At 47.2% G+C, this 24,970-nt stretch overlaps 1 protein-coding gene across 2 annotated transcripts in view; it reads left to right on the top strand.

Annotated features, from left to right (window-relative positions):
* The window catches only part of LOC128788881 (chromatin remodeling regulator CECR2), a 92,857-nt gene that overhangs the window by 53,826 nt on the left and 14,061 nt on the right, over positions 1–24,970 (top strand). The window contains exons 3-8 of one of the 2 annotated variants that reach the window (XM_053944196.1): positions 15,372–15,555; positions 16,251–16,390; positions 16,883–16,987; positions 17,602–17,651; positions 19,948–20,117; positions 20,866–20,943. In XM_053944196.1, the coding sequence (XP_053800171.1) occupies positions 15,372–15,555; positions 16,251–16,390; positions 16,883–16,987; positions 17,602–17,651; positions 19,948–20,117; positions 20,866–20,943 (727 nt within the window). The remainder of the gene's footprint in view (positions 1–15,371; positions 15,556–16,250; positions 16,391–16,882; positions 16,988–17,601; positions 17,652–19,947; positions 20,118–20,865; positions 20,944–24,970) is intronic. The other variant, XM_053944197.1, reaches the window with a different exon arrangement.

Below are 24,970 nucleotides of genomic sequence, written 5' to 3'. Positions count from 1 at the left end.
GAACTGCTGTTTGTCAGTCTGGTCTGGGGGATAAAGTGGCAGGTCACAGGAATAGCTGGCAAACCAGTGCTGAGATTTCAGTCTCATGGATCCCATGTGAACTAGGCTGTGGAAAGAGCTAAGCCAAGGCACTAAGACTGAGCTGAATGAATTCACCCCTTCAGTCCATGCCATAACCTCTGGGGCAGCCAGCCTAAGCTCAGTCACAGCAGACCTGGTGCCCACCACCTTTGGAAAGAGTTTCAGCAGCCGGCTCTTGCAGTTGTGCCAGTGACCTTGGTTATAACAACTGCTTCCATGGCCTGGCCACAAAAAGCACCTCACTAACTCAGAGTCATATTCATGAATGCCAAGTGAATATCAACAAGATCAGCATTATTTACAGTCTGACTTTTAACAAGTGCTGCCTTGCATACATCATGGATATTGGTGGATGGCCTCTGGAATCAACCCGGTACCGTCAGCACAGGAGATACCGTGAGGGGGCAAGGGAGATAAGTGGCTGCATTGCTCATCTTGAATCTAATTTTAATATTTATTATAGTAATAGCCAAGCCATGCAAGGTGAGCCTTTTAAAGGGTAAAAAGTGAAAATGAAGCAGCTGGCAGGTGTTGGCAAAGGAAGGATGAGATTACAGCAGTAAAATAACACGGTCATTCAGAGATTAATGAGAAGCACAGTGGAATAAAATTATAGAGTTGAAATATAACTAAAGCTAAGTAAATGTCTTTGATTCTCAGATGGATAAAATGAATCTTTAAAGAAGAATTTGAAGAAAAGTTGGTAGCATGTTCTGGAACTGCTATTCCATGGATGTGGTGGAGAAAAAAGGACTGAAAACGGTGAAAGAGGAAAAGCTGTGCTGTTATTGTCAGGGCAGATGGATGAGAGACAAACAGATTGGATTGCTGGGGAGAGGGAGTTATGCAAAACATTGACAGGGAGGAATAGGTGGCTAAACTTCAAAGGAGGAACAGGGAACAGTCAGCAAAGGGTCTTGGAGACTGCAGTGATGTCATCATGCCAGTGTCAGAGCATGAAATATGAAAGGAACAGCTGTATTTATAACTTCTTGATGTTGCAAACCAAGTACTCTGGAGAGGAGGAAGAAAGCAATAATGAAAAAAGAAACTGAGAAAGCAAGTGAAAATATCTTCTCATTTCAAGGAAGAAGGCAAAGGATGGGGTAGAGAGACAGATGGGGTATGGAAGTTTGCCTGATGTGAAACTTTTGCCCTCACTTTTGAGGCTTGCAGTGATGCTCCAAAACACTGGTGCAGGATTTTTGCTCCAGCACAGTTGGTTTCACAGACCACTCCCCAGCACCTCATCCAAGTTCAGAAACCAATGTTTAGTCCAAGGGTGAATACTGGAGAAAATCTGAAGTACTTTTTTTGGAGCCTTTTTGCTTCAGTGGGCTTGATGAACAGCTGGAATAGCTGCTGGCCAGCTGCTAGGCCACTGTGATGATGTGGTGTGTTATGTCAGTCTCTAAGTCACCTATGCTTTTACTTTTTCTCCCATTTTACCTTCCAGCCTTCCTCAGTTTCTTTCTGGCTCAACAAATGTAGTGATTTAAACTTTAGAGAAAAGAAGATGAAAGACCTGTTCTGAAACAAATCCCAAAAGGGACTTCTTTAGGACTGATTTATCTGTAAAATCTTGGGTTTATCCACACTCTCCAGAAACATATAATGTGTGGGGCTGGTTCTAAGAGATGAATTTGCTAAGCTTATTTGCTTCAAGGCAATCCCATGTTAGGTATTTTGTGCCTCACGGGGGACTCTTTTCTCTGACATTAAGTGTATTTTTCTATGAGCAGTAAGGCACATAAGGGCTTGTTTCATATGGATTTGTGCTGTAATACAGGCATGTGTCCTATTTCCCCATCATCATCAAGACAATAACTCCAGCTTCTTCCCCACAGTGCTCATCATCACTGTAATACCCTAAGGTCCTTTCTGCAGTCCCCAAACAATCAGAAGTGCTTATGGCACAGCAATACTGTTGTCTTTCCTTGTGGCAATGAATTGGGAGCATGCTTTCTCTTGATGGGCACTAGGAATGAACAATGCAGCATTAAGCTGGCTTCAGTTGTTCTTCAAGGATCCAGGAATGAATAGTAAGTAATGATCCTCTTCCAGTCTCAATGTGTGGAGCACGGTAAGCCCCATTCCTATTTGCTCCTTCAGAATATAGGAGATGTATTTGGGTCTTTTGTAAATTAATCAGCTCCAGCCCCCAAGGAGCTTCTCAAAAAGAATCAAATAACAGCAGTAGAAAGAAAGAATGTGGATTAAAATTGGCAAGTACATATTGAAGCCTGGCTAGATGCAGGTGAAGGTCATTGATGGGAGAAGTGAATTATCATTGCAGAAAAACCAAAGCCCTTGCTGTTCAATCACAAGGTGAAATTTGGCCCGTAGGTCCATTCGTTTATTCTGGACCATCCAGAAGACTGTGATCATCCCTCCTGAGACAGAGCGTACTGTGGCTTGATTTAAACTTCATTTCATCGTGTCCAGAGTGGCTTCTTGTTGGGGCACACCTTGTGTGGTTGGTTGTTGAGGTCACACAGAACAGGACACTGAACGAGGAACAAAAACATCCATGCTTTAAAAGTCAAAAGCGCGCACGTGAAGCAGCATGCAGCAAAAGAGGGAGTGCAGCAGCCGTTCTCACCCTTCATTTGTCTGTGTGGCCATCAGCATCCCTCCCTGCACTTTTCCAGGTCAGAGCAGTATGTGCTGGCTGTGTACCCATCGTGCAGGAACCCAAGTGTCCCTCAGCAGAGCCCCTCGAAGCAGCCTGCATCTTGCCCGGCCTCTCACCCCCCCCCCCCAGCAGTGCTACCCAAATCCTCCCCAGCCATCTTCCCCAAAGGAACTTGTTCATTCCTTTTTGAGCACTCAGATCTCTCTTGCTCCCTTTTCTTTTTCTGTCCAACTACCTGTAACTAGTTTTTGGGTTAGTTAATAGTTCTAACACTGGCTCTTTTTGTTTTCCATTTTGATCTTTCAAGAGATTGCCCTTTGTTATTCAAAGCCGAAGGTACTTGACACAGAAGCAATGCAGAAGCCCCCGGGCTTCAAACTGTCCTGGCTGTGTGATCGTTGTGCCTATGAGCAACTCCCATCCTCAGTGTCTGATAAGCCTTGGGGAAGAAATGGGAAAAGAATGCAGCACTTCGAATTCCTGAGGGGTGCTGGGAGGCATCCATCCCTGTGGGGACTGGAGGACATTCACCTGCTGACCAGGGCCTTTCAGAGTCAGCATTTCACGCTGCCAGGGGACCCTCCTGCCTTTGACTTCCTTTACAAGGCTGACAAAAATCTGGCTTCCAATCTATCTGTTTGGGAGAAAGGTATCTTGCCCTTGCTAAATTGTTTGCAGAAATGTCCAGGTCAAGTGGTTATGTATTCAGGCCCGGGAATTTCTTCTTGAGCTCTAAAACCGACCCTAGAAACTGAAGTCTTGGATTTATTGTACTGCTCTCTGGAGAACCCAGGTTCTTTGGTTTTGTGTCGTATCCAAAAAGTGGCATAATTTACTGATAGTGTTAACTCTGTTGCTGTCATCCAGCCTGCTGATGTGCCTGTAAAATCCCCAGTTTGGTATCAGCATGGCTTAATCTTCTCTTGGTGATCTTAAGCTTCACCAGGGCACCAGCTGTGCTCCACAGGTCAGAGCATTGTTCCTTCAGTCTTACTCTGCACCTCTGTCTTGTGCACCAGTACCATCGACATCAGAACCTATCATGAAAACATCTCTTTGCCATTATCTTCCCATCCTTTAGTACCAGTGTTTATCTTGTGCCTTTAGCACACAGCCTCCTGTTGGCTCTGAGACTCAGGAGCTCTCTTCTGCCTCCTGCCATTCTAGCTTGGCCACTGGCATCTGTCACTCACTTTCTGATTTTGAACATGACAGGGTTTTCTGTACCTCAGGGTCTTGGGAGATTCTCGTCTCTTGTTCTGAACATGCTCTGAGGGAAAAATTCATATTCCCAGTCTAGCTGTGGTGATAGATCTCGTTGGATAGGGAAGTGTTGGGCTCCAGCTCTGCTCAGCTCTCCAAGCCTCTTCACTAGCATGCCAGGGAATTCATTGCTTAATGAAAGCCATTTTCCCAGCCAAGATCAATGTCATCACATGGCAGGAGATGGCCTACCCTTAGACATCTCCCTTGTGTGTTCTTGTAGAATCACAGCTTGACAGCAAAGCTTTTTATGTGTAATAGGCATTTTCAGTTCCATTGTTAATTTATCATAGGTGATGGTGTGAGATTAACTTCTTCCCTTGGTCCTTTGCATCTCAGATGTAAAATGTGATGGCATCAGAACTAGAACCACCCTGTTCTAGTACCTGCTGTGCTTCCCTTGCTGGGGAAAGCTTTCATAACTGACATGGCCTCTTTCTTGGGCTCACTTGGCTCAACAGGTTCCTCAAGGCAGGAAAAGAGTAGCTGACCCTTCTGGGGACACTCAGCTTGTCTCCTCTTGAGTTGCTGAACTGTTCAGTGCTACCCCCACCAAAGAAGCAGAAACCTCTTACTTCTTGGCAGACATCGGAGTTTTTTTCCCGTTCAGACAGGCAGGATGTCTGACCAACTTTCTCCCCAGGAGTTTTCTGGAAGTTCCTGTATATTTCCAGATGCACAGTATTGTACCATTTTAGCCATATCTCAAGGAACTGAAGTCTCTATTTTCAAGCCTTCCTCCGTGCTGGAGCTGTAGTGCAAGTTTCAACATGATGGTTGAAAATGCATGTCAGTGACTGATTACAGAGCTGTTTTCCTCTTGGAGTTTAAAGCTACCCTTGCTGCTTTCAGGGGCTGTATATCACACTGAATGCACCTGATTTGTTACTGCACCCTTTGACTTCAGGGTAGTGCCCTAAAGGTAAAATGGAATAAACTGTGAAGTACAGAGTATCTGTGGGGTTAGTGTGTCAGCAAAGCTGGGCAGGTGTGTTTAAACACACCTTTGGTGTGAACACGGTCACCCTGAGTCAAAAACAACAGTGCACATGGAAAATAGCATCATCACTCTTAATTTACTGTATTTACGTAGATGTAATTAAGGGGCAAGACAGTTTTTAAATCTGTCTCGAATTGTCTGTTCTTTCTATGCATTCAAGGTAAATGATCCTTTCTGTTCATCTAATGCTACATTAGTTCATGTTTTCACAAAGATGTATAGCAATACAGTTTGCTCAACATAGTGGTGTTTCAGGATCTTTTAGCAGAATTCTTTTCACCCTCTTTTAATCCACTTATCCAACTCATTGATTTGTCATTATTGGTTTTCACTCAAATTGCAGCATCACTAGTGTGGGGTAGAGTTCCTGCTTCTCTGTCCAAAACCCTGCATGTAGTGAGAGCACAAGTTATCCCTTGATAGAGATTGTGCAGAGACTCATTGAGTTTGAAGGAAGGGTTGAGCTACCCTTGAAAGACAAATAAATTTTATTTTAGTCCTGTTAATATTCCCTGAATCTGTCTGGGCAGTGTATGTATCCTCCTGCTTATCCCCTTTTCCCCCAGGATTTTCTCTTCCTGTGGTACCATGTACCTTCAAGTGTTGTTTGGGATGTTTCTGGCTGCTCTGGTTTCATTGATACCATATTCCTATTTCTTCCTTTCCCTAATCAAGCAACAAAAACACTGAAGCTGTCCTTGCTCCTACCTAAAAAACATATGCAGGCCCCTGCACCCAGCATGCATCTAGTTAGCAATATGTGTCTTCCTCATCCTCCAAGAACTGCATAATCCACCAGGCTTGGCAAATCCAACCCCTTTTCCCTCCAATGTTTCACATCTTCACACCAATCGCTTTCTTTCCCTGGCTCACTTGGCCACGTAGGCTGCTGGTCCCTTGGGAAGGGGAGATGGATGCTGGGCATCTGCTCCCTCCTTCCTCGAATTGTGGTGGGGAGGGTGAGGGGGAAAACAGCAAGGCAGATAAGGGCAGTGAGGAGCAGCTGGGCACAGGTGAAAGAAGGGCCATCAGTGCCTTCAGGTTGTGTTTCCTTCACCTAAAATTACTTTCACCTTCTCACACGGAAGGAGAAACAGCAATATGCCTTTTTGTTGCCTCCCTGTACTTTGAGATATTAGAGGCAGGGCCACAACACGAACCACTTGTGGCCCCTCCTGCTGATCCTGGGGATGGTGATGAAAACAGAGCAGCCCTGGCTCACAGAAGGGTGCTTGGAACTCCTGCAAGCAGAGAGACAGAATATGACAGGACAGTTCAAAGTAACAGGTATGTGTGATTTCTCCTGCCAGTGCTGCCTTTCTCTCACACAGCCCAATTAACAGGGGTCACAGAGCACTGATTAGCTGCCTTGGCGTTTTGTGAACATAAAGCAGTGAAAAACCCAGGGTGAATGGGGGAAAAAAGATCAAATAGACACTTATCTCAGCACTCCTGCCTGTCCCTGGCATTTGCCAGCCTAAGGAAAGAGCCTTTCCAGAAGAGACCAGTGCAGGACAGTGCTGTATCTGTGCTGATATCTCTGCTGCTTTTCTGCCTTTCCTCAGCAAAATAACAAACAAGGCACCCCAGCCAGCTGTATCATTCATAGGGTTGTTGCTAGATAAAAGCTAAATCACTGGAGAAGCGTGGGCCACAGGCAGCTGGGGAAGATCAGAGCGTGCCCTTTTGCCACACTGGTGTGTGAGATGGCTTCAGCTCCTCCTCGGGAGGAGTGGACTTGCTGTCCTTCGGGTGAGGGAAAAGGGGTGGGAGGCAGCACATACCAGTTCAGGGGAGGTAAAAGGGCATCTCCATCTAGTTTGAGACTTGCTGAGAGTGGGCTAGTAATGCTAAGGAACCCTGGGAACTTCCATGATTGCTCAGGCTGTGGCTGGGGTGAGAAATCTGGACAAGCAGACCTGGAATGTTCCTGAAGGGTGGGCAGCTGTGGTGACCTCGTGCCTTCCCCTCTCTTCCTTCATACCCCCCTTATTTTGGGGGGAGCAAAGCAACGCTCCCGCTTCGGCTGTCATACCCAGGTTAAGTGGCTGCACTTGCTTCTGTCAAGCCAACACATGCTCCTGTGGTGTGATCCCTTATTAGAGCAGACAGCCCACATCAGCTCTCCATTCTCCCTGCCTCCCCAGAGACACTGCCTCGCTCCAGAGCTGCTCCTATTCTGCTTCTCTGTGGGATGCAGCATGTCTGCCAGCTCCCCTTCCAGCTTCCCTGGCTTTGATTGCATGGAAGATGGAGGAAGACAAGGAGTAGGGGTGTTCTTACACCTGCTGACAGCCATGGGTTTTCACAGATGACTTTTTCCCCTCTCCTAAAGACAAATGCTGAGTTCAGATGGGAAGTCCACCATGTAAATTAAATCCAACCATGTAAATTAAATCCAACCATGTAAATTGGATTTCTTGAGCAGGATTGTGGTGCCCTTCTGCTGGTGAACCTCCTGTCCTAGCTTAGTGTCACCATGTTGGAGGAAAGGTCCAGATCCCTGATGTCTTCTCTAAGCATTGCTTCAGCATATTCTCGAGGTGGTCTCTGGTCTCTGCCACATTTGAGTTCTGGAAGTGAGTTATGGGATGGATAAATAAGGAGCAAGGAACAGGCATTGCTAGGGTGCTGAAATTACTCTGCTGTCCTTTACTTTTGTGGAAGACACGGGTATATCTTTCATGGATGTGGGAGCCTCCAATTGCTCATGTTTCAGACTGCCAAATCCTGGAGTTAGGCCAGATTGTTCTGGGGAAGAGCTGCTGCTACTTAACATTTGCTAACTAGGTAATCTTCTGTTTTGAAACAAAACAGTGGTTCTAATGTAGAAAGATTGTATTCTCACGTTCAGCAATGGTGAAGACAAATGTCCTTGTGTGGAGAGCCCAGTGCCATCCACCTGCTTAGCTCTTCAGATGTCTTTCTCTTCCCTTACCTGGTAGCCACACAGGTAAGCCACAGAGTTACTGAGGTTTGGGCAATGTCTGCATTCAAAAAACTAGTTCTAGCTTGCCATGGAGGACAAAAGGCAGACCTTTTGTCTATCTTCTTTATGCCCTGTACATGCCTTGTGATGATCTTGTGCTCCAGCAATCTCTGCTGTCTTTACAACTCCAGGAGGAGAAACTTCACTCTGGAGGTCTGATCAATGCAATTTGAATTTCCCCCCCCCTCCCCACTTTGTGATCTCATTCAGGGTCCATTGATGTCAGCTGTACTCCTGTTCACAGCCACTACAGCAGGTTTTCTCCAGGCATGATTCAAAACAGGCACTGAAAAGAAGGATGTGTCTGGGTGTTTGTTTCCTTCATCACCAGAGCTCTGCCTTGTTGGACCTTGCTCAGGTCCAACACAAGTTTGGTGTGGAGTTACTGCTCCCTCTAGACTGTCCTTGGCTGGAATTTTTGAAGTCTGTCCCCATCAGTGGTGCAGCTTGTGGCACTGCTAAATTTGGCTGTTAAAGCCCAAGGTCACAACTCCTGGATCTCCAGCTTCTTGGTCATTTTGCTCTGCTGCAGGGAATGTTCTGTGGAGAGACACTGAGACCCTTCAGGGTGCTCGCTGCCCTTGGGCCTCAGGCAGTTTGGTCACCCTGATGACAAGTTGGCCCATGGTCTGAGCAATATGTGCTCCCTGTTGGCTTGCACACCTCCTGAGCCAGCTGCACACACAGGGCCTGGAAGGATTCCTCTCCAACCCTTTTCTCCCTCTGGAGGATGGGGCAGTATCTCCTTCCCCCTGCATCGTACCTGACTTAGTTTCTCAGTAGGATAAATTGAAGGTGAAGTACAAGCTGGTCCATAAAGCTTCCTCCCCCACCTCAGATAAGAAAGCTCATTAATACAGTAGAAAAAAGGTCTCCATTGTTACATGAGAGCTCAAGGTCAGGCTGGTAGTAGTAACTCATATTGCTTCTAAGGTCAGCCTAAGCTTTCTCTTTCTGACAAGCCACGATAGATTGATCATGGGGGCCCTTACATTATTTTTTTCCTTCTGAAATAGGCTTTGCTTCTCCTGACCCTGTTAATGATGTTTGACTGAGGTCATCCCAGCAAACCCTGAATCCTTCCCATTACCTTCCAGAGGGCTTGCCTTTGTGCCAAGGCATTGTATGCTTGTTAAGAATTAAGCTTTCCTGATCTCTGCTGTAGCAAAGGAGCTGTCTTCATTGGAGAGGCGAGAAATATCTTGAATGCCATCTGTCAGTTAATGCTCTCATTAACACCTGAGTGACTCCCAACACCAAGCTGGTGCCTTTTTGCCAATTCAGAACTTAAAAGTGCCAGCCCATAAGGTGAAATATCTTCAGTCCATAAAATTAATTCCATTAAAAAACGTCTGTTCTGGTAAGACCTAGATTTTTGTTGTTGTTGTTGTTTTAACTAGGGAGATCACAGAGCCAAAGCCAGTTCTCTTGTGTGCTGTGAATTAGATGCCCAAGAAATCTTTTTTTCATTTAGCACTGAGAAATTCCTAAAATACACACTTGTACTCAGTGTCTGAATGCATTCGAGTCTTTTTCAGCTTTTAAAGCCTTAACTGGACAGAAGTATCACCTCTATTATTTTCCTTAGTGGCTAACTCTGTAATAGGAACTTCAAGAGTAATTACATTTATGTTTAAATGATCTTTGGTAGAAAGGCTGAGCTCTCCCAGTCTTGTTTTCCATGTTCCTCCCACATACAGCTCTTGGACAGGAGTTGGAAGAGGTCTGTTGTTGTTCCTGCTCTCTGTCATCCTCTGGTTTTGTCAGGGTTCTTGGTGTTAATCTCAAGAACAATATACTGTCTGGGATTAGATGCAGGTCAGCCTTGCCTTTTTCCCAGCAGTTTTAGCTCAAGAGCATGCCAGTATTTACTCTTCCATTGCATTTTGTAAATTAAATGAAACAAGAGAATTAAAACACTGTCAACATGATAGATATTCTAGCCAGTGGGTCCAGGCAATTATTTGGCATCTAAACTTTCAGAAGGCTTATTTGTGTGTGCCAGCAGTGTCCAAACATCGTTGGTAAATTTTTGTCTCCGATATTTCAACTCCTTACCCTAACGTTTCCTTTAATCCAATATTTGCTCCCACAGGATTTAGGGTTTTTTTTGGGTTTTAGGGTTTTTTTTAGAGATGTGTGTGGGGGGAGGGCTTGTAAAAAAATTGGCAGCAGTAGACCAGATAGGGCAATGTGCTGTGACAGTAATTCCACACTTGGGCCATGGCATGCTGCCTGCAGGAAGCACAGATTGACACGGGGACTCTCTTACTGAATCAGTGTTTGGTTTAGCTTTTGTTTGTTTGGCTTGATTTTGTTTACAGTTTTCCAGCCAAGATTTGATTTACTTTGGAGTCTTTAAAACTAAAAGCACAAGTGACTCCGCTTCCTTTGGGCATGAGGATTTAAAAAAACAAGCATTGTGTGTCTGTACACATAATTCCAGCCCCAATTTGCTCAGAAGGAATTTCACATTGAGTTTGTTCCTACAGGGTCCCTGTGGGGCTGGGGTCTCTAGGTGCAGCTGTTCCCTGCCAAGCGTGCACACCAGAAGCTCCAACCAAATTTTTCCATCTATCCCGTCAGCTCTGTGAAATTGTCACCCTCTGTTCCTGAGGTCTCCAAAGGAGCCCCTCTAGGAAGCCGGGCACGGTGAGGAGGGCAGTGGCCAAGCTTCTTTTTTCTGACAGCAGAGCATGACCCCACGTGTTAAAAGCCCGGGCGATGGGAAGGGTGCCTCTCCTTTGAGCAGGGAAAACACTGGGATCGCCAGGCAGGGGGAGGAGTCCTCAGCTCCCCTCTCCTGGAGCACAAACCTCCCTCTTTGGGAGGCAGCCGGGCAGCAGATGGCCGGGCTGCGGCGCTGAGCTGTCAGGGGTGGATCATTTCTCTGGCTGCTCTGGGCGCTGATACCCATGGTGGAGAGGAGCCCCTCCCTCAACTTGCTCCATCTTCTTTATGCCCTGATTTTTTTGCAGCTGCTACTAAAGATCACAGGCAACTTGAGCTGCAGCCTCGGTGGTACTCTTGTGGATTGTCTGATGCTGTTCCTCCCCTTTGACACAGATGTGCTAGGTCGTGTCCTTCCCTGTGCCCCAGATTTCTCTTTGTAAATGCAACATACGATTAAAACTTTCAACCACAGTTGCAATTCAGCTTCGACCTCCTTTCTAATCTTTGCAACAAAAGATAGGGACCTCTGACAACAACCCTGTGGTTTCAGAGTGTAGCCTGGGATAAGACTGGGCTCTTGAAAAATCATCTGCATCCATGTGGGATGCACCACATAGATGTGCATGTACCATTCCACCACTGCCCCACTGCAGCTATCCAAATTGCTTTGCACACTGGGGGGCAACTGCAAAGCAAAGGATGTTTTGACAAGTGAGTGAAAGTTTTTCTCAGTTTTATGAGATATTAATGGTGCTAGTCAAGTTGGCATGGGAGAAGTTTTAGAGTTGCAGAGTTCTTCGAGGTACCTTTTCTGATCTGTTATAGCTGGTTTCCATAGTACTTTTCCATGGTTACTGAGCTGTGTGGAAGCTGCCTGTGCTATACATCAGGAAGTGGCTGAGAGGTGGTGAGAGTCGTGGCCCGTGGTCTCACACTTTTCTTTTACATTGTTACTAAGGCTCCCAATTTACTTTCGGAAGAGGGTTGGTCTTCCTTTGGATACATGCCCTGAGACAGAATGTGCCCACGTACCAGTTCAACCTCCTTGGGAATGCTCCAGTTTGTGGAGAAAAGGACATGACTGACCTAACACTGCCTCCACTTGCTGAGTGTTTTCGCACATCTCAGTGATGCTGAGATCCTCTGGAGAGGAGATACATCTCTTCTCATACCTCAGCTCAGTGATTTCCTTCCTGCCTTCTTCCCACTGACAAAAGAATTTTTGGAGGTTCTCAGCTGCAGCAGAGACTCTGTAGGACTTTCAAGTGTATTGGTGTCCTACTGCTGAGCTTGAAAGAAGGGTATTTAACGGACTGTATCCAGGTAATTCCATTCCTGGATCCAGGCTCTCTGATTCTTGGGTTTTAATTTCACAGGTAATTCTAAACAGTTATTCCTGGGCATTTCTGCTTTGAGCAGGGAAGAACCCCAAGGGCAGAGGTCCTCCCTGCACATTTTCTTTTCCAAACCAAGAGAGCTGTTTCAGAAACTTTTTCAAAGGGAAATATAAGAGATGGGATAAATGAAACTAACTGTAGGTGTGGCAGACAGGGTGAAGATGAGCACCATACATTTGTCTGGAGGAAAGGGGTCGGTTCCTATTAAGAGGGAAAATATAAATTGGGCAAGATTGAGAGTGATTGGGAATGCCTTGAGACATCTGTTTCCCATCTCTGGTTCTTATTTCTATCCTTATTTAAAGCGACAAATGCACAGTAGCTGTCTTTGAAAATTGATGGGGGTAGGAATTCAAAAGTACTCTTAAGAACAGAGCTTGTAATGCACTGAACATCAGGTGGACAGCGGAAATTTCTAGTGTTAGCCACTTATGTGAAAGTCAAACTAAAACCAAATTGCTTAAATCAACAGAGCCAATCCCTAGGGGGAAGGAGAGTTACATAGGCAAAGATTTCAAATGATCTTCTGGAATTAAACGGCTTCCTGGATCAGTTTTCTTTGAGAGCAGCCAAAGTGATAGAGCAAGATAAGTGAACTCATGCAAGTGGTAAAAGTATCTGTCTGATCCATGCCTGCTTTTTTTTAGGTAGAAAAAAAATAGGAGTAGATAGAACCCTTTTATTTTTGTCGTTTCTTCCTGTCAATCCTTTTCACCCACTAGTTATTCGGGATCCTAGGGAAACTGCTTTTTCAGTCCATTTTATTGGAAATAGCTAGAACCTCTGTATCAGATTTGATGAAATAATCTTCTGCCTTGAGCTCTGGCAGAGTTGAAGAACTGAACTTCTGGGGCTGAAACTCGAATGCTGTCTGAGAGCTTTCAATCATTTGCCTTCTGATTCTGGACTAAGCATCCAAATACAAGTGATGCTTTACTGCTTTCAGGAAAAGGTGTTCTAGTCACAATTTCTGTTCTGGGTAGACAATCAAAGCTGCCTTTCTTTCTTTCTTTCTTCTTTCTTTCTTTCTTTCTTTCTTTCTTTCTTTCTTTCTTTCTTTCTTTCTTCTTTCTTTCTTTCTTTCTTTCTTTCTTTCTTTCTTTCTTTCTTTCTTTCTTCTTTCTTTTTTTTTTTTTTTTTTTTTTTGTTTTTGTCTAATGGCTTCTGTAAATATCTGACATTTACGATACATTATCAGATACCACTTTTAAAAAGTCTGTAAAGGGAATCTATTATTGCCCCCTTTCCCAAATCTAAGTCCTTTCTGGAAGTTAGGTCTTGGGGTATTTGAAAAAGACAATGGAAGAATGCACAGCTGCTTCAGGTAGGTGTATTGTGTACTGAATATCTCACTTTAAAAAAAGATGTTTGCTGTAGTTTTCACCCTAAAATTACTACTTGAGGCAGTTCTGAGGCATTTCATAAAATGTCAGTCTCCCTTTGTGACTGAACTTTGTCAGCACAGGGGGCTGTTCCAAGTTACATTTGTCTGATTGCTGATATTAGTGAAACAACAATACTTGGGAACACTGATGCTTTGCTTGTGTCATGCAGATGGAGCAAACTCCAGGTTGCAGAGGGCTCTAGGTCCAGGTACACTCAAGCATCTTTTGTTAAATACAACCAGAGGGCTGGTAACAGTGGTGTGGTGAGAGCAGATATCTCTGGGAGGTCAGCTTGCATTTGACGTCAGAAAGAAGCAGGCTGGTGAGGAGTGATCTGCAGGGTGATCTGTACTTCTCTCTACTCAAGGAGGAAGGGAAATGCTGCCAGGTGGACAGGGTTTGAGGCATCTGTTCCTTCATTCTCACAGTCACTGTCCAGTCATGATCCTTGCAAAGAAGTCTGGTCTTTACCAAATTTGTGAAGACCCCTGTCTAATAGCTAACTTCTTGTTGACTTTTAATGATCTTTCTTCAGCTGGATCACACTCCTCCACCTCTTTGTTAAAATATAATAGCTTTTGTAGAAGTTAGCAATTTCTCAGGGAAATGCAATTCTGTAGTGCTGGCGCTGTTCCATTAATCATATAGAGTAATCTGCTTGTGCCAAAAACCTATCAAGTGGAGCTGCCTTTTTGAGAGCTGGTGGGAATGTGTACCCAGTGGTGTTCTTGCTGGCATATGGACTTCCCGTGTGTGCAAGAATGGCTGGGGCATGGGGGGGTCGCCTTTTGCTGTGCTCAGGGTACACAACTCGAGCAGGCTGAGCAAGCCTGGCAACTCTCAGGACTCAAGTCATACGGACAGATCTTCAGAAAGTTTTTTTATTTAGGGACATGGCCCCTTTTACTGAAATTCCTTCCCCTGAAATTTTGAGCATTCAGAGTAAAGGCTTAAGTCTTATTGAAATATAGACAGGAGTTCTTTTAGCCTTAAGCTCCATCAATGGTCTTAAACGTGTCATATGGGGACATTCACTCTCAGTGCTAGATGAGGGTAAGAAATATCTGCTTCCTTGGGTTTTATGATGAACTGCTGGCAGTGAGAGTGGGACTTAATTTGACCCAGCTAGAAAATGAGAAAGATCATTTTAATAGTAATGTTTATGAAGAGCTCAAGTGTTCAGCTTGATGATCTGAGAGAGTACAGAGCGGGGTGTCCTCTGTACTGACTCCTTTTTGGGAAGAGCACTCCTCTTGGGGATGAGCCTTGTTGTGTGGCAGCGTCCAAGCCACGTGTGTGAGGTGGGCTGTGCAGACATCCTGCCAGAGCCACCAGTGGAGGAACAGGCAGAAAGTGGCAGCACCTGTGGGGATGGAGAGAGAGGAGGCCAGGGACCACGACAGGAATATGGGAAGCATACAGCAGCAAAGTGGGGAGGAAGCAATCAGCTATGCAAAGTCTCAATTCACTGAACCAGGGCATGAAAAACTTATTTGAAGTGGAGAGGAGCAGGGCTTGGCAATGACAGATGTGAAGGGCAAAAGGAAATCTGAAGAAAATGGTCTCCACATCAAATGAGAAGGATTGGAAGGGGACCAGACTCATAAATTTTGTTGCACCCCATTTTAGTTAAGGGTGGCAGTTGATGCCAGCACAAGGCCATTGGGGAAGAGATGAGTTGCTACCATGTTTGGCTCATTCTGCTTAGAAAGAAATAACAGTGTGTGTATAAAAAGCTGTGTATAACATGACATCCCGTGATGTTGCAATGAGATTGCTGTGTTTTGGGAATGTGAATGACAGAGCTGCACCCAGCCATAGCTAACAGTTTTCCTCCAGGTGCTCTCTGTCTCTGCATTGTGTTGGTTGCAGTTGCTTGGTGCACCGGGTGTTTCTGGACATGGCAAACTACAGTAAGTGTGTGAGATTTTTTTCCTTCCTTGGTTAGATCCCAGACGTTTCACAGCTACCTGGAGGACATCATCAACTACCGCTGGGAGCTGGAGGAAGGGAAGCCCAACCCTTTGCGGGAGTGCACTTTCCAGGAGCTGCCCCTGCGCACGCGGGTGGAGATCCTGCACCGCCTCTGTGACTACCGCCTCGATGCAGACGATGTCTTCGACCTCCTCAAGGTGCTTTGGGCAGCAGGGATGAGGGAAACCGTGTGGCCACAGAAGCTGGGCCAGATCAGAATCTTCCTGGGAAGAGAAGGGGTCACAGTGGGTCAGCAGTTCCCTTTGCCCTCCTCTGCCTTGCTCAGAACTTGGGCCCTTGTCCTGTGTGGATGTACTCATAACATGGGAGTGGCTGAGGAAGTGGGCTTCATTGGCTACTCTTTCTGCAAAGAGTGAATTTGGAGATGCTTTAACGGTAATGGCAGGGCTGTGAGAGCAGGGACTGCTGCCTTGCTGAGGGATGCTGTGAGATGAAAGGATGGGGATGAAGTATACTGGGGGAGCTGGGGGAGGGTAGAGCAGGGGATGGGGGGAGGGAGCTTCTCAGGGCTGTGCGTGACTGGTGACTGTCGCCAGCACTAATTAGACCTTCCCTGTCAGGAGCACCAGAGATGAAATCTTAAAATGAGAGCGGCCATTCAAATTAGAGATGCCAATCTAAATCCCTCCCTGGACAGAGAGAGAACGTCATCTTCCCCCTGGAGTAACATTTTCCCAGCTCGGCCGGGAGGAGCAGCTGTACTGCTGCTGTGGCATGGTGGGAGGGAAGGAGGGAGGGAGGTGTTTACGGAGGGGTGTCATCATGTTTTGTGTGACAATGTGGCCGCTTTTCAACTTGTCACCGTCTGGCGGGGGGCTCCCGGTGGGCGCAGGGCTTGGACGCCGACAGCCTCCGCGTGGAGCCGCTGGGCGAGGACAGCAGCGGTGCCCTGTACTGGTACTTCTACGGCACTCGGATGTACAAGGAGGACCCGGTGCAGGGCAAAACCAACGGAGAGCTGGCTCCAGACAGGTAATGGCCCACGCACACACACACCCCCTCCCGTGTCTGGGTGAGGGGGGCACGGCCCAGCCAGCCCGGCTGGAGGGGGCTCCGCCTGACTGCTGTTGTGCCGGGGGGAGCGGGGCCTGGAGAGGGGCAGCGCGGGCGGGACCGGAGTTGCCAAGCAGACTGGGAGCTGCCCCGCGCCGCGCATTGTGTCGCAGGCAGCCCGCAGCCTTTGTGGCACCGGCAGAGCCTGCTGTGGGAGCGATGCTGCCTGCCCCACCGCATTCCTGCCTGTCTGCCCCTGCACCGTTCCGTGCCGTGCCGGCGGCTCCCAGATCAGGCTCCCAGCCAGTGGGAATCCCTCCTCTCCCCTCCCTGTCCTGTTGCTGCTCTGATTTAATCCCTCCTTTGGTTGGGATCCTAGCAGCTGTTCCAATTTCTGTGCCCTTCTCCCATCCTGCCAGCCTCGGTTCCCTTGCTCGACAGAGCTTTCATGGTGGTTTTGCCATTTTTCAGGGGATGTGGGGGGCAGACGAACACCCCAAATGTTCCTGGGAAAACGGGCAAGAGACGAGGGCGACCTCCAAAGCGGAAAAAACTACTGGAGGAAAATTTGCTGAGGTATGGAAGGGCACTTCCTGCAACAGACGTAAAATACGTGCATTCCCAGAGAGAAGTATAATGTATTTCTGGGGTTCCCCCAATAACTATGTATAATACCATGCAGCCATAATTTCAATGCAATTCAGAAGTGAAGCAAGCTCAGACTTGGTGGATGCTTTGATTACTCTCCAAAGCAAATTCTGACTGAGCTGGAAGTTTGTGAAACAGTGGGCATCACTCTTCCAACCACCTCACTTCAAATGCAGTTCCACCACGTGGTGCTAGGGAATTCACTCCTGATAAAGAATACTTTTATTTTGTGGCTTGAAGCCAGAATCCTGGCCACTTGAGTCCATATAGATTTTGGGATGCTTCCCTTAAGAACTGAGATCCTGTACTTGCCACCCTTCACTTATAAAAACTTCACAAAGCTATGATAAATATATCTTCGAAAATACATATCAAACGTGTGTTCTGCAGTGTTCTTTTCATGGTTTTGCTCTGCACTGGATAATTGCAGTGTTCCCTACTCTTCTCCTCAGAAACAGCTGCATTTCGGTGATGTGATTATTGTATCACTCCTTTATTATTGTATCCTTATCCTATCACTCCTTCTCTTTCTTTTTTGGTAGGGAGAAGGCAGAAGAAAGCTTGCTTATCCACGAGACTCAGATAAGAAATGGTAAAGAGATTTTGCAGTATTAGGGTTGATACCACTCGCTAATAAGGCTCTTAAATTATCAAAACCCAGAGAGATGCCTGAGAGACAGCCCAGCCTTTCTCAGGAGAGTCTTTCTGCTGGTGCTTGGGGCCACGTTTGGAAGGAAGGGTTTGTGTTACAGAGTGCCTGGCATTTTGGAGCCTGGGCACCTGCAGGCTTCCTATTTTGTCATGGCTGAGTTTGGGATGAAGAAACCTAACCTGCTGGGATACACTGGAATTCAAGGGCTCAGCTAAAAAAGCAGGTTGTGAATGGTCCTCAGTCTCCCAGGAGTAAGGTAACAACGCACCCCTCTTGTAAGCAAGTGTGTTTTTTCAGATGGGGAAGACAGTGGAGTCAGTGATGCTAAGATAGGGAAGGAAGAACCTTTTTGATCCTCTCACTTTTCCTTCCTCATGGCCATTGGGTGGCTGAGAGTGGTAAACGATGTCTTGGGGGTACCCAGCTAAGGGTTAACGAGGCAAAAAGCGAGTTAGCAACACGATGTGAAAGTGAGTTCAAGGGAGCTGGGACTCATTTGTCATACATGTGTATCCACTGCCTTCCACAAAACCCAGGGACTCGGCCTGCCTGTTGCCTCACAATAAAAGGCAAGGGTGGCATTGTCTTTCCCGTGCCTCCTTCCATTTGCCCTTTGTCTTCAGATTTCCTGGCGGCCACTCCGGCTTCTCCGGAGCCGGGTGGCAGAGCTGGAGCGATGCGCGCGAGGCGCTGGGGGTTTTATCAGATCATTGTCTTCCAGCAAATTGTGTCACTTCAGCTGCAGAGTAATCTTCTGCTGGCACAAAGCAGTGCCTTAGCCCTGTTTGCTATTGAAATGAGTTGTCCGTGGGCAGCTGGCAAGGGAATGAGAAACAAGGATGCAGGCTTTGGGGGCAGGATGCAGGTAAGCTCCCTGCTGCAGGTGGGCAAAGGAGGGATGGCTTTGTGTAGCCAGAGCGGCAGAACCAGCACATGGCTGGACCTTTGCTGTCTCAGTTATCAGTCCCCAGTGCATTCACAGAGCTGAAACTCTGTGCCACTGCCATTGCACCCTAGGCACTGACAGAGGGCAGGTGCTGGAGGGAGCCTGCAGCTTTCCAGCCTTTCTAGGATGACCTGACAGCTTGCATGTCGGAGCCACTCGCAGCTCAGATCCACAAAGGGCCCAGAGTCAAGCTCAGCTTTTTTACTTCTTTTTGTTTCTCATTGTTAGTTTGCTTGAAAATGTGGTCAGAAGGTGCATGACATATGCCAGTGATGCTGATAACCATTGCTTTCTTTCTGGGAGCCAGTGGTTAGCCCTAGAAAAGTCTGGAGGGAGCTGAGAACCCCTCAGCTGAAGGTGTTTGATCCAAAACTTTCCCCACTGGAAAAAAAAAAAAAGAAGGGCAACAACTTTTCTGCTCAGAGAGCATCCAGGGGCAAAAGCATACAAGTTGCAACCCATGAGGCTTCCCTGCTCAGTGTAAACATTTGTGGAGCAGGAACCACATTCCCCATTTCCAGGTGGGTGTTCCAACCACAATGCAAGGGAGCCCTTCCTTCACAATTAATATTCAAATGTTTCACACAAGGTGGAACAGCTCTCAAAGTGTCTTGGTGGTTGGGACATGCTTCAGAGCAGTGGGTGATCTGCTTCAATCCCACTCTGGATGGAGCAGGGATGGAATGTGAACTTTTGGAACTTCCCCCTCATCTGGCAGCCTGATGAACCTTGTCCTTCACTTCCTCTTCTGCTCTTTCAAGTGTCTGCAAACAAAATATTTCATTTGCAGGGAGCAGGAGGATTTGTTTCCCTGCAGAAATGGTTTGCAGTGCTTTTCTTTTTTTTTAAAAAAAAGCTTATTTCAAATTACATTATTTTTTGATTACTTTATTCTGCTGCCAGACTAAATCAGACATTTGCAGTTCCCTATGTCCTGCTCTGGCTGACAGCCGCCATTACAAAAAACCAAATTGTATTCTTTTCTCCAGACTACAATAGCTGGAATGTGGGCTTGCTGCAGAGATGTCACACTACCTGTGTGTTGCCACGTGGCACCATTATTTCTTCACCTGTATACTTCCTCTCTATCTTGGCATCACTCTCAGAGGCAGCAGTGCTTCTGGTGCATGAGGAGAGCTTTGGGTCTATAGCAAATGGAGTATTTTCCGTAACAGTGGTCATTGCCAGTGTCTTTTGCTCTTCCTGAGCCCTGAGGAGAGAAGAGAAGGGATTGAGAGGAGCTGTTAGTCATAACTGCTGTGGAGATAACATCCTTTCATGTTTTTGAAGGGTCCCAAGGGCCTGGCCGTGGGACATGGTGGTTGCTGTGCCAGACGGAAGAGGAGTGGAGGCAGGTCACAGAGAGCTTCAGAGAGAGGACTTCCCTTAGAGAGAGGCAGCTCTACAAACTCTTGAGTGAAGATTTCCTGCCGGAGATCTGCAACATGATTGCACAGAAGGTGAGGAGACATGACATCCTGTTTACCTCTCTCTGACCACTTCCAAGAGCATGGATGCTTGCTGAGTGAAGGAGAAATAAATCCAAGCAGCCTGTCAGCCCGTGCTGCTCCCTGCACCTACAGCCTGCAAGTGTCATGGATGTTGGGGCTGTTGAGCTTGTGGATGGGGGGAAGACTCTCCCCCATGCAGTGGCGGCGCTGGAGTCGATGCTCAAGGATGTGGTTCTTGCACAGCAGTGTAGGTAGGGCGGCTGAAGGGGTTACTGTCTTCAGCCATGTTCTGTGGCCCTTTCCTGCTAGCAGGGGATCTCTGTGCTTTTGAACTGCTTCGATTTACAGCCTGGCTTTTCTATGCAAACTGCCTGTGATTCCACTTTTACTGCCGTTTCTCTGCTGGCTCTGCTGAAGGGGCACTGGCTGCTTAGCTGTCCTAGCTAAGTCTGCTTTGAGCTGGTACGTCAGAGCCCCAAAACTCTGAAGGGTGTTGTCCGTCAGCTGAATGTTTCCAGGTGGGACAGATCTGGAAAGGGATCCTTCGGCTAGATGGCTTTGTAAAACAGGCTCTGCAGTCAGCGTGATGCTCTTGGATTGAGTTCAGTTTGCTTGTTTGCTACCCTTGTAAAGCTAATAGGGATTTCATGGTCACTTCTAGCCCTCAGAGTTTCTCCTGCCAGTGTCACCGATGTGCCCTAATTTCCTCCACTCTCTTTTTCCTTTTTCCTTCCCTCAATTCTCAACCCTGTTTCAGGAGAAGCGTCTGCAGCGGACAGAGTTTTCTCCCAGGTGGATGTCTGACCATCAGCCCATCAAACCAATCAAGCAGGAGGTGAGGGGGGGTGCGAGGGGGAGGACGACGGAGGGAGGCGAGAGCAGATGCCTCCTGGGGAAAGAAATAAACCTCAGCATCGCCATTCAGTGGGAAGGAGTCGCTTGAAAGTGCCTGTGCTGAAAGAGAGATGGGTGGTAATGCCCGTCAAAGGCAGGCTGACACCCGGGGTTTCTATGGCGAGCAGGGAGGTGCTGCCCTCTGGATCGCAGAGGTAACCGGCCTCGCCGCAGACCCCGCTGCAGCTGCATATGGAAATCTGCGCTCAGCCTGGGGAATTCCACTTCAATGAAAGTGCTGGCACATTCGAGGCAGTTCAAAGAAAAGTTGAAGAAGGATGAGAGGGCTAGAAGAACCGGCTTACAAAGGGAAATGACAGAAATTCAGCCAAGGGGAAAACGTGAGGCTGCAAACACATGAGGGTGTAGATAGCGTTGAGGGAGAAAATGACTGATGCAGTATGGAGCTGAGCTAGGAGGGGGTCAGCTGGAAATGGAAGTCACAATTTAGGCTACTTAAAGAAATGCTTATCAAACTGCAGCCTTGTGGACTCGAACGGCGCTTTCTGTGTCTCCTCACCCTCATCTCCTCTCTACCCCATCAGTGAAACAGCACTGCTGCTGCTTGAGGGCCTGTGCAGTGAACCAGACCCAGGGAAATGACTGGAGTTAAATATAACCTTTTTCTTTGGTCGGGGTTATTTTTAACATAGATCAGTTTTCCAATCCAGTTCACCACACAGCCCCTCACAGTCACGCCGGCACAGGCGGGGACACGGGGCCCTGGAGATGGGGGGTCTTTGAACTGGCAACTGCTACCCAAAGCAATCAGTCAGAGAACACCAGATCAGCTTCGGAGGAAAAAATTGTCTCAATTCTATCAGGCTGGGGCATGATCTCTCACTGTAGATGTAATGGAAACGTAGTTACCTGGTGTTTTGTCAAACCATGGGAAATTAGCCTGCAGGGAATATGCCATGTGAGCTAGAGTCAGGGGTTCCCCCAAAACAAAGGAGAAAATACAGGTCCCCATGCAATACATGTAATTACTTAGAAACAGATGAATAAAAGGAAGGAAGAACCTCTCATCACGCTGCAGATAAAAGCATGCCGAGAGGAAAATAAGACCCCAGCGATGGTCAGTTTGGGGCCAGAATTGCTCTCTGCAAAGCCCACCATGCAGGAAGCACAGGGACACATGTTTGTTCACAGGCAGCAGAAATCCCAGAGGAGGAGGGGAGTGGGAAACACATGGAGCCTGAATGATGCTAATCAGTACCGCAGGTGCTCCAGGTCTGCAGCGGCAGAGGGCTGTTAATTGCCGCCTGTGGGCCAGTGAAACGTTTCCAGCGAGCAGGGGGCCCTCCTGGCACCCCCTGTGCCGGGACACAGGGAGCCAGCCAGCGCCAGAGTGGTGATGCTCACGCTGCTCCCCAGCAGGATGTGGCAGCCATCCCTGCCATGGGGCAGCCAGGGAAGGTGCCAGCATGTCTGATGGCTTGTTCCTCAAGCCAGGGTGGGCAGCCAGCGAGCCTGGGGGAGAAAACCTCAAGCCGGTGCAGGTGACCTCTTTCTCCCAGCTGCTGCTTGAGTTGGAGATGTAACTGCTCCATGGGCTCCTGATCCTGCGGGGGATTTCTCAACAGGTGGTTCAGATTAGCTCCTCATTAAGAGCCTCCTGAGCAGCACCCTCATTAGGAGAGCGCTGCGGAAACCTGAGCAGTGGGGAAGGTTTGGCGGATGAGGGGCCAGGGCACTCAGGGCACCCGCGCCTTCTGGCCTCCTGCCCCTGAAGTCTGATACCCACTGTCTGGAGAGCAGAGCTAAAGGCAGAAGTTTGGCTCTTTCAGAGTCCCAGGGCCAGGGGACAGCAGCGATGTTGTGTCCTGGAGTGCTCTCTGCCGGAGGGAAGGAGGCGGTGATGCCTTGGTCGCTGTGGTATTTATCCTCTGAGCGGGGAGGAAGCTGGAGGAGCATCCTTTTGCCACCTCCGTGGTCAGGAAGGAAGCTTAACTTGTGCTTGGTTCTTGCTTTTGTTGTTCCAATAAGTGTCTGCTTCCACCAATCCCGTAGGAGTCTACTGGTTCATGATTGTGTATTTTTTTTAACCCTGAGCTGAGTACACTCATCCCCAATGGACTTAGGTGGGACACCAGGCAGAGGTGCCTCTGAAAATCAGGTTATTTCTGTGTCTGAAGTGTCTCAAAGAGCCCATGCAGCACTGTTGCTGCCCTGCAAGTGCTGTAGGAAGTAAGTGCAATTGTGGGTGTCTACTGCAGTCCTCGGGGCTCACTATGCTGTGTTTGTGCTTTCTGCTTTTCCCTTTTCTTTGCTTTCTAGATCTGGTAGGGTGACACCCTCTCCTTTGTTTAAAAGTGCTTTGTTGAGGTCATATTTGTGGTGTGTCGCTCTGGAGCGTGCTGTGGATCCTGTGTCATGCCAGTAAAGCATAGGGTGCTGAGCGTGCCCTGCAGGCTTGGAGAGGTCCTGGTGTGAGCAGTGCAGCTTGGATGTTGTGTTCCTGTTTCCATAGGGCATGAATGGTGGAAGTTGTATTAATCCAGGGAAAGGGAAGGTCTCACTTGTGTACCAGCAATGAAAGAAATCCTAGCATGCCAGGCTGGCTTACATCTACTGGTTTGAGAATATAAAGGCTGATGGTCGCATCCTCATTAAAATATCTTGGCATACCAAGTTTGATGGCTGGTTCCTGCTCACCTCTTTCTCTTTACTTCAGAACCTGACTCTTTTGGTTCCTGTTGCAATTTAAAGATTTATCAAGAAAGTCAGAGGAAAACTGACAGTGGTCAGGATCAGGTCTGAAAGGAAGTTGTTTGCAGCTCATGAGTAGCAATTCATATGGCAGAGCTTTTGAGAAAGGGATATAAAAAGAATCAAAAGTGGAGATGTAGAACCCAGTTCTCTAGGTTCTTGACCTCTTGTCCCTGTCATAGCACAATCCTGGGCATCTTGGTGTTTGGATATTGATCAGGGACGAAAGGTCTGAGAGACAACTGGAATAATCATTCCAAGGAACTGAAAGGATTGCTTTATAAGAATACATTTAATCTAAATGTAAAAATGTGGGAGTGTTGTGTAAGTGTCTGAGGAAGTCCATAAGGTAAAGGCTGGAATGTGAGTGAAGAAAAGGCGAATTTATGTTCACCCAGAAGAGTGTAACTAGGAATAATTGGATAGAATGAGGGGTTGAGAAACAAACTTCAAACTGATTGTGAGGAGAAGCTGACTAATCTCAAGGCACCTGAACTCACAGAATGATTTCCCTAGAAGAGGGATAGACGAGTGAAGTGATAACATTTTGATAAAGATATAAAATGGAAAAGAAAATATGGTTCTGTCATAGTGAGATGAAGCTCTGGGTTTCACCTTAAAGAATCAGCACAGAATAGGTGGGTTTTATTGCCCAGTCTGTCCCTAAATGCAGGATATGGTCCTAATTTTGTCAAGAGTCTCATGAGCCTTTCTTGGACACTTCTCTGTGACTGTTGGTGGTTGAAGCATAATTCTCTTAATGTATTGTTTCTGCTGCTGATGATGCATGGTGCTCATCTACAGAAAACTGGAGTGGGAGTTTGTAGGGCAGCACAGGGCTGTGTAGGGGAAGGAGGACAAAATAGTAATCATGGTGCCAGAATTTTTTTTTTCCCTGGGGATTAATCATGGGCCTGGAGAAGTTGATGGTCTGAGCAGCAGCCAGTGGACCCCAGCTGATTGCTAATCCTCAGGAAATGCCTTCTGCCTAAGTGGTGGTTGCTGGTTATTCCCTGAAAATGAAGTTGGAGCAAACTGTATGTACATTGTTCTTTTCTGGTTGATATTCCCTGCTGATAAGACACACATATCTTGGTCACAGGGGTAGGAGTGGCTGGTGGACGACTGATACATTTGTCTTAGAACTAAATTAAGTTAGTAAAGATAGTTCCACACTTCCATATACATACCTTATACTTGAGAAATAGGAGCAGGCAGTCCCTGGTCTGGGAAGTCTGCAGTCTTAAGTAGGATGA

The sequence above is a fragment of the Vidua chalybeata genome, chromosome 5 (genome assembly GCF_026979565.1).
Source record: "Vidua chalybeata isolate OUT-0048 chromosome 5, bVidCha1 merged haplotype, whole genome shotgun sequence".
NCBI lineage: Eukaryota > Metazoa > Chordata > Aves > Passeriformes > Viduidae > Vidua > Vidua chalybeata.
The sequence above is the reverse complement of the archived record's forward strand: the minus strand, read 5'-3'. Positions and strand labels throughout refer to the sequence as shown.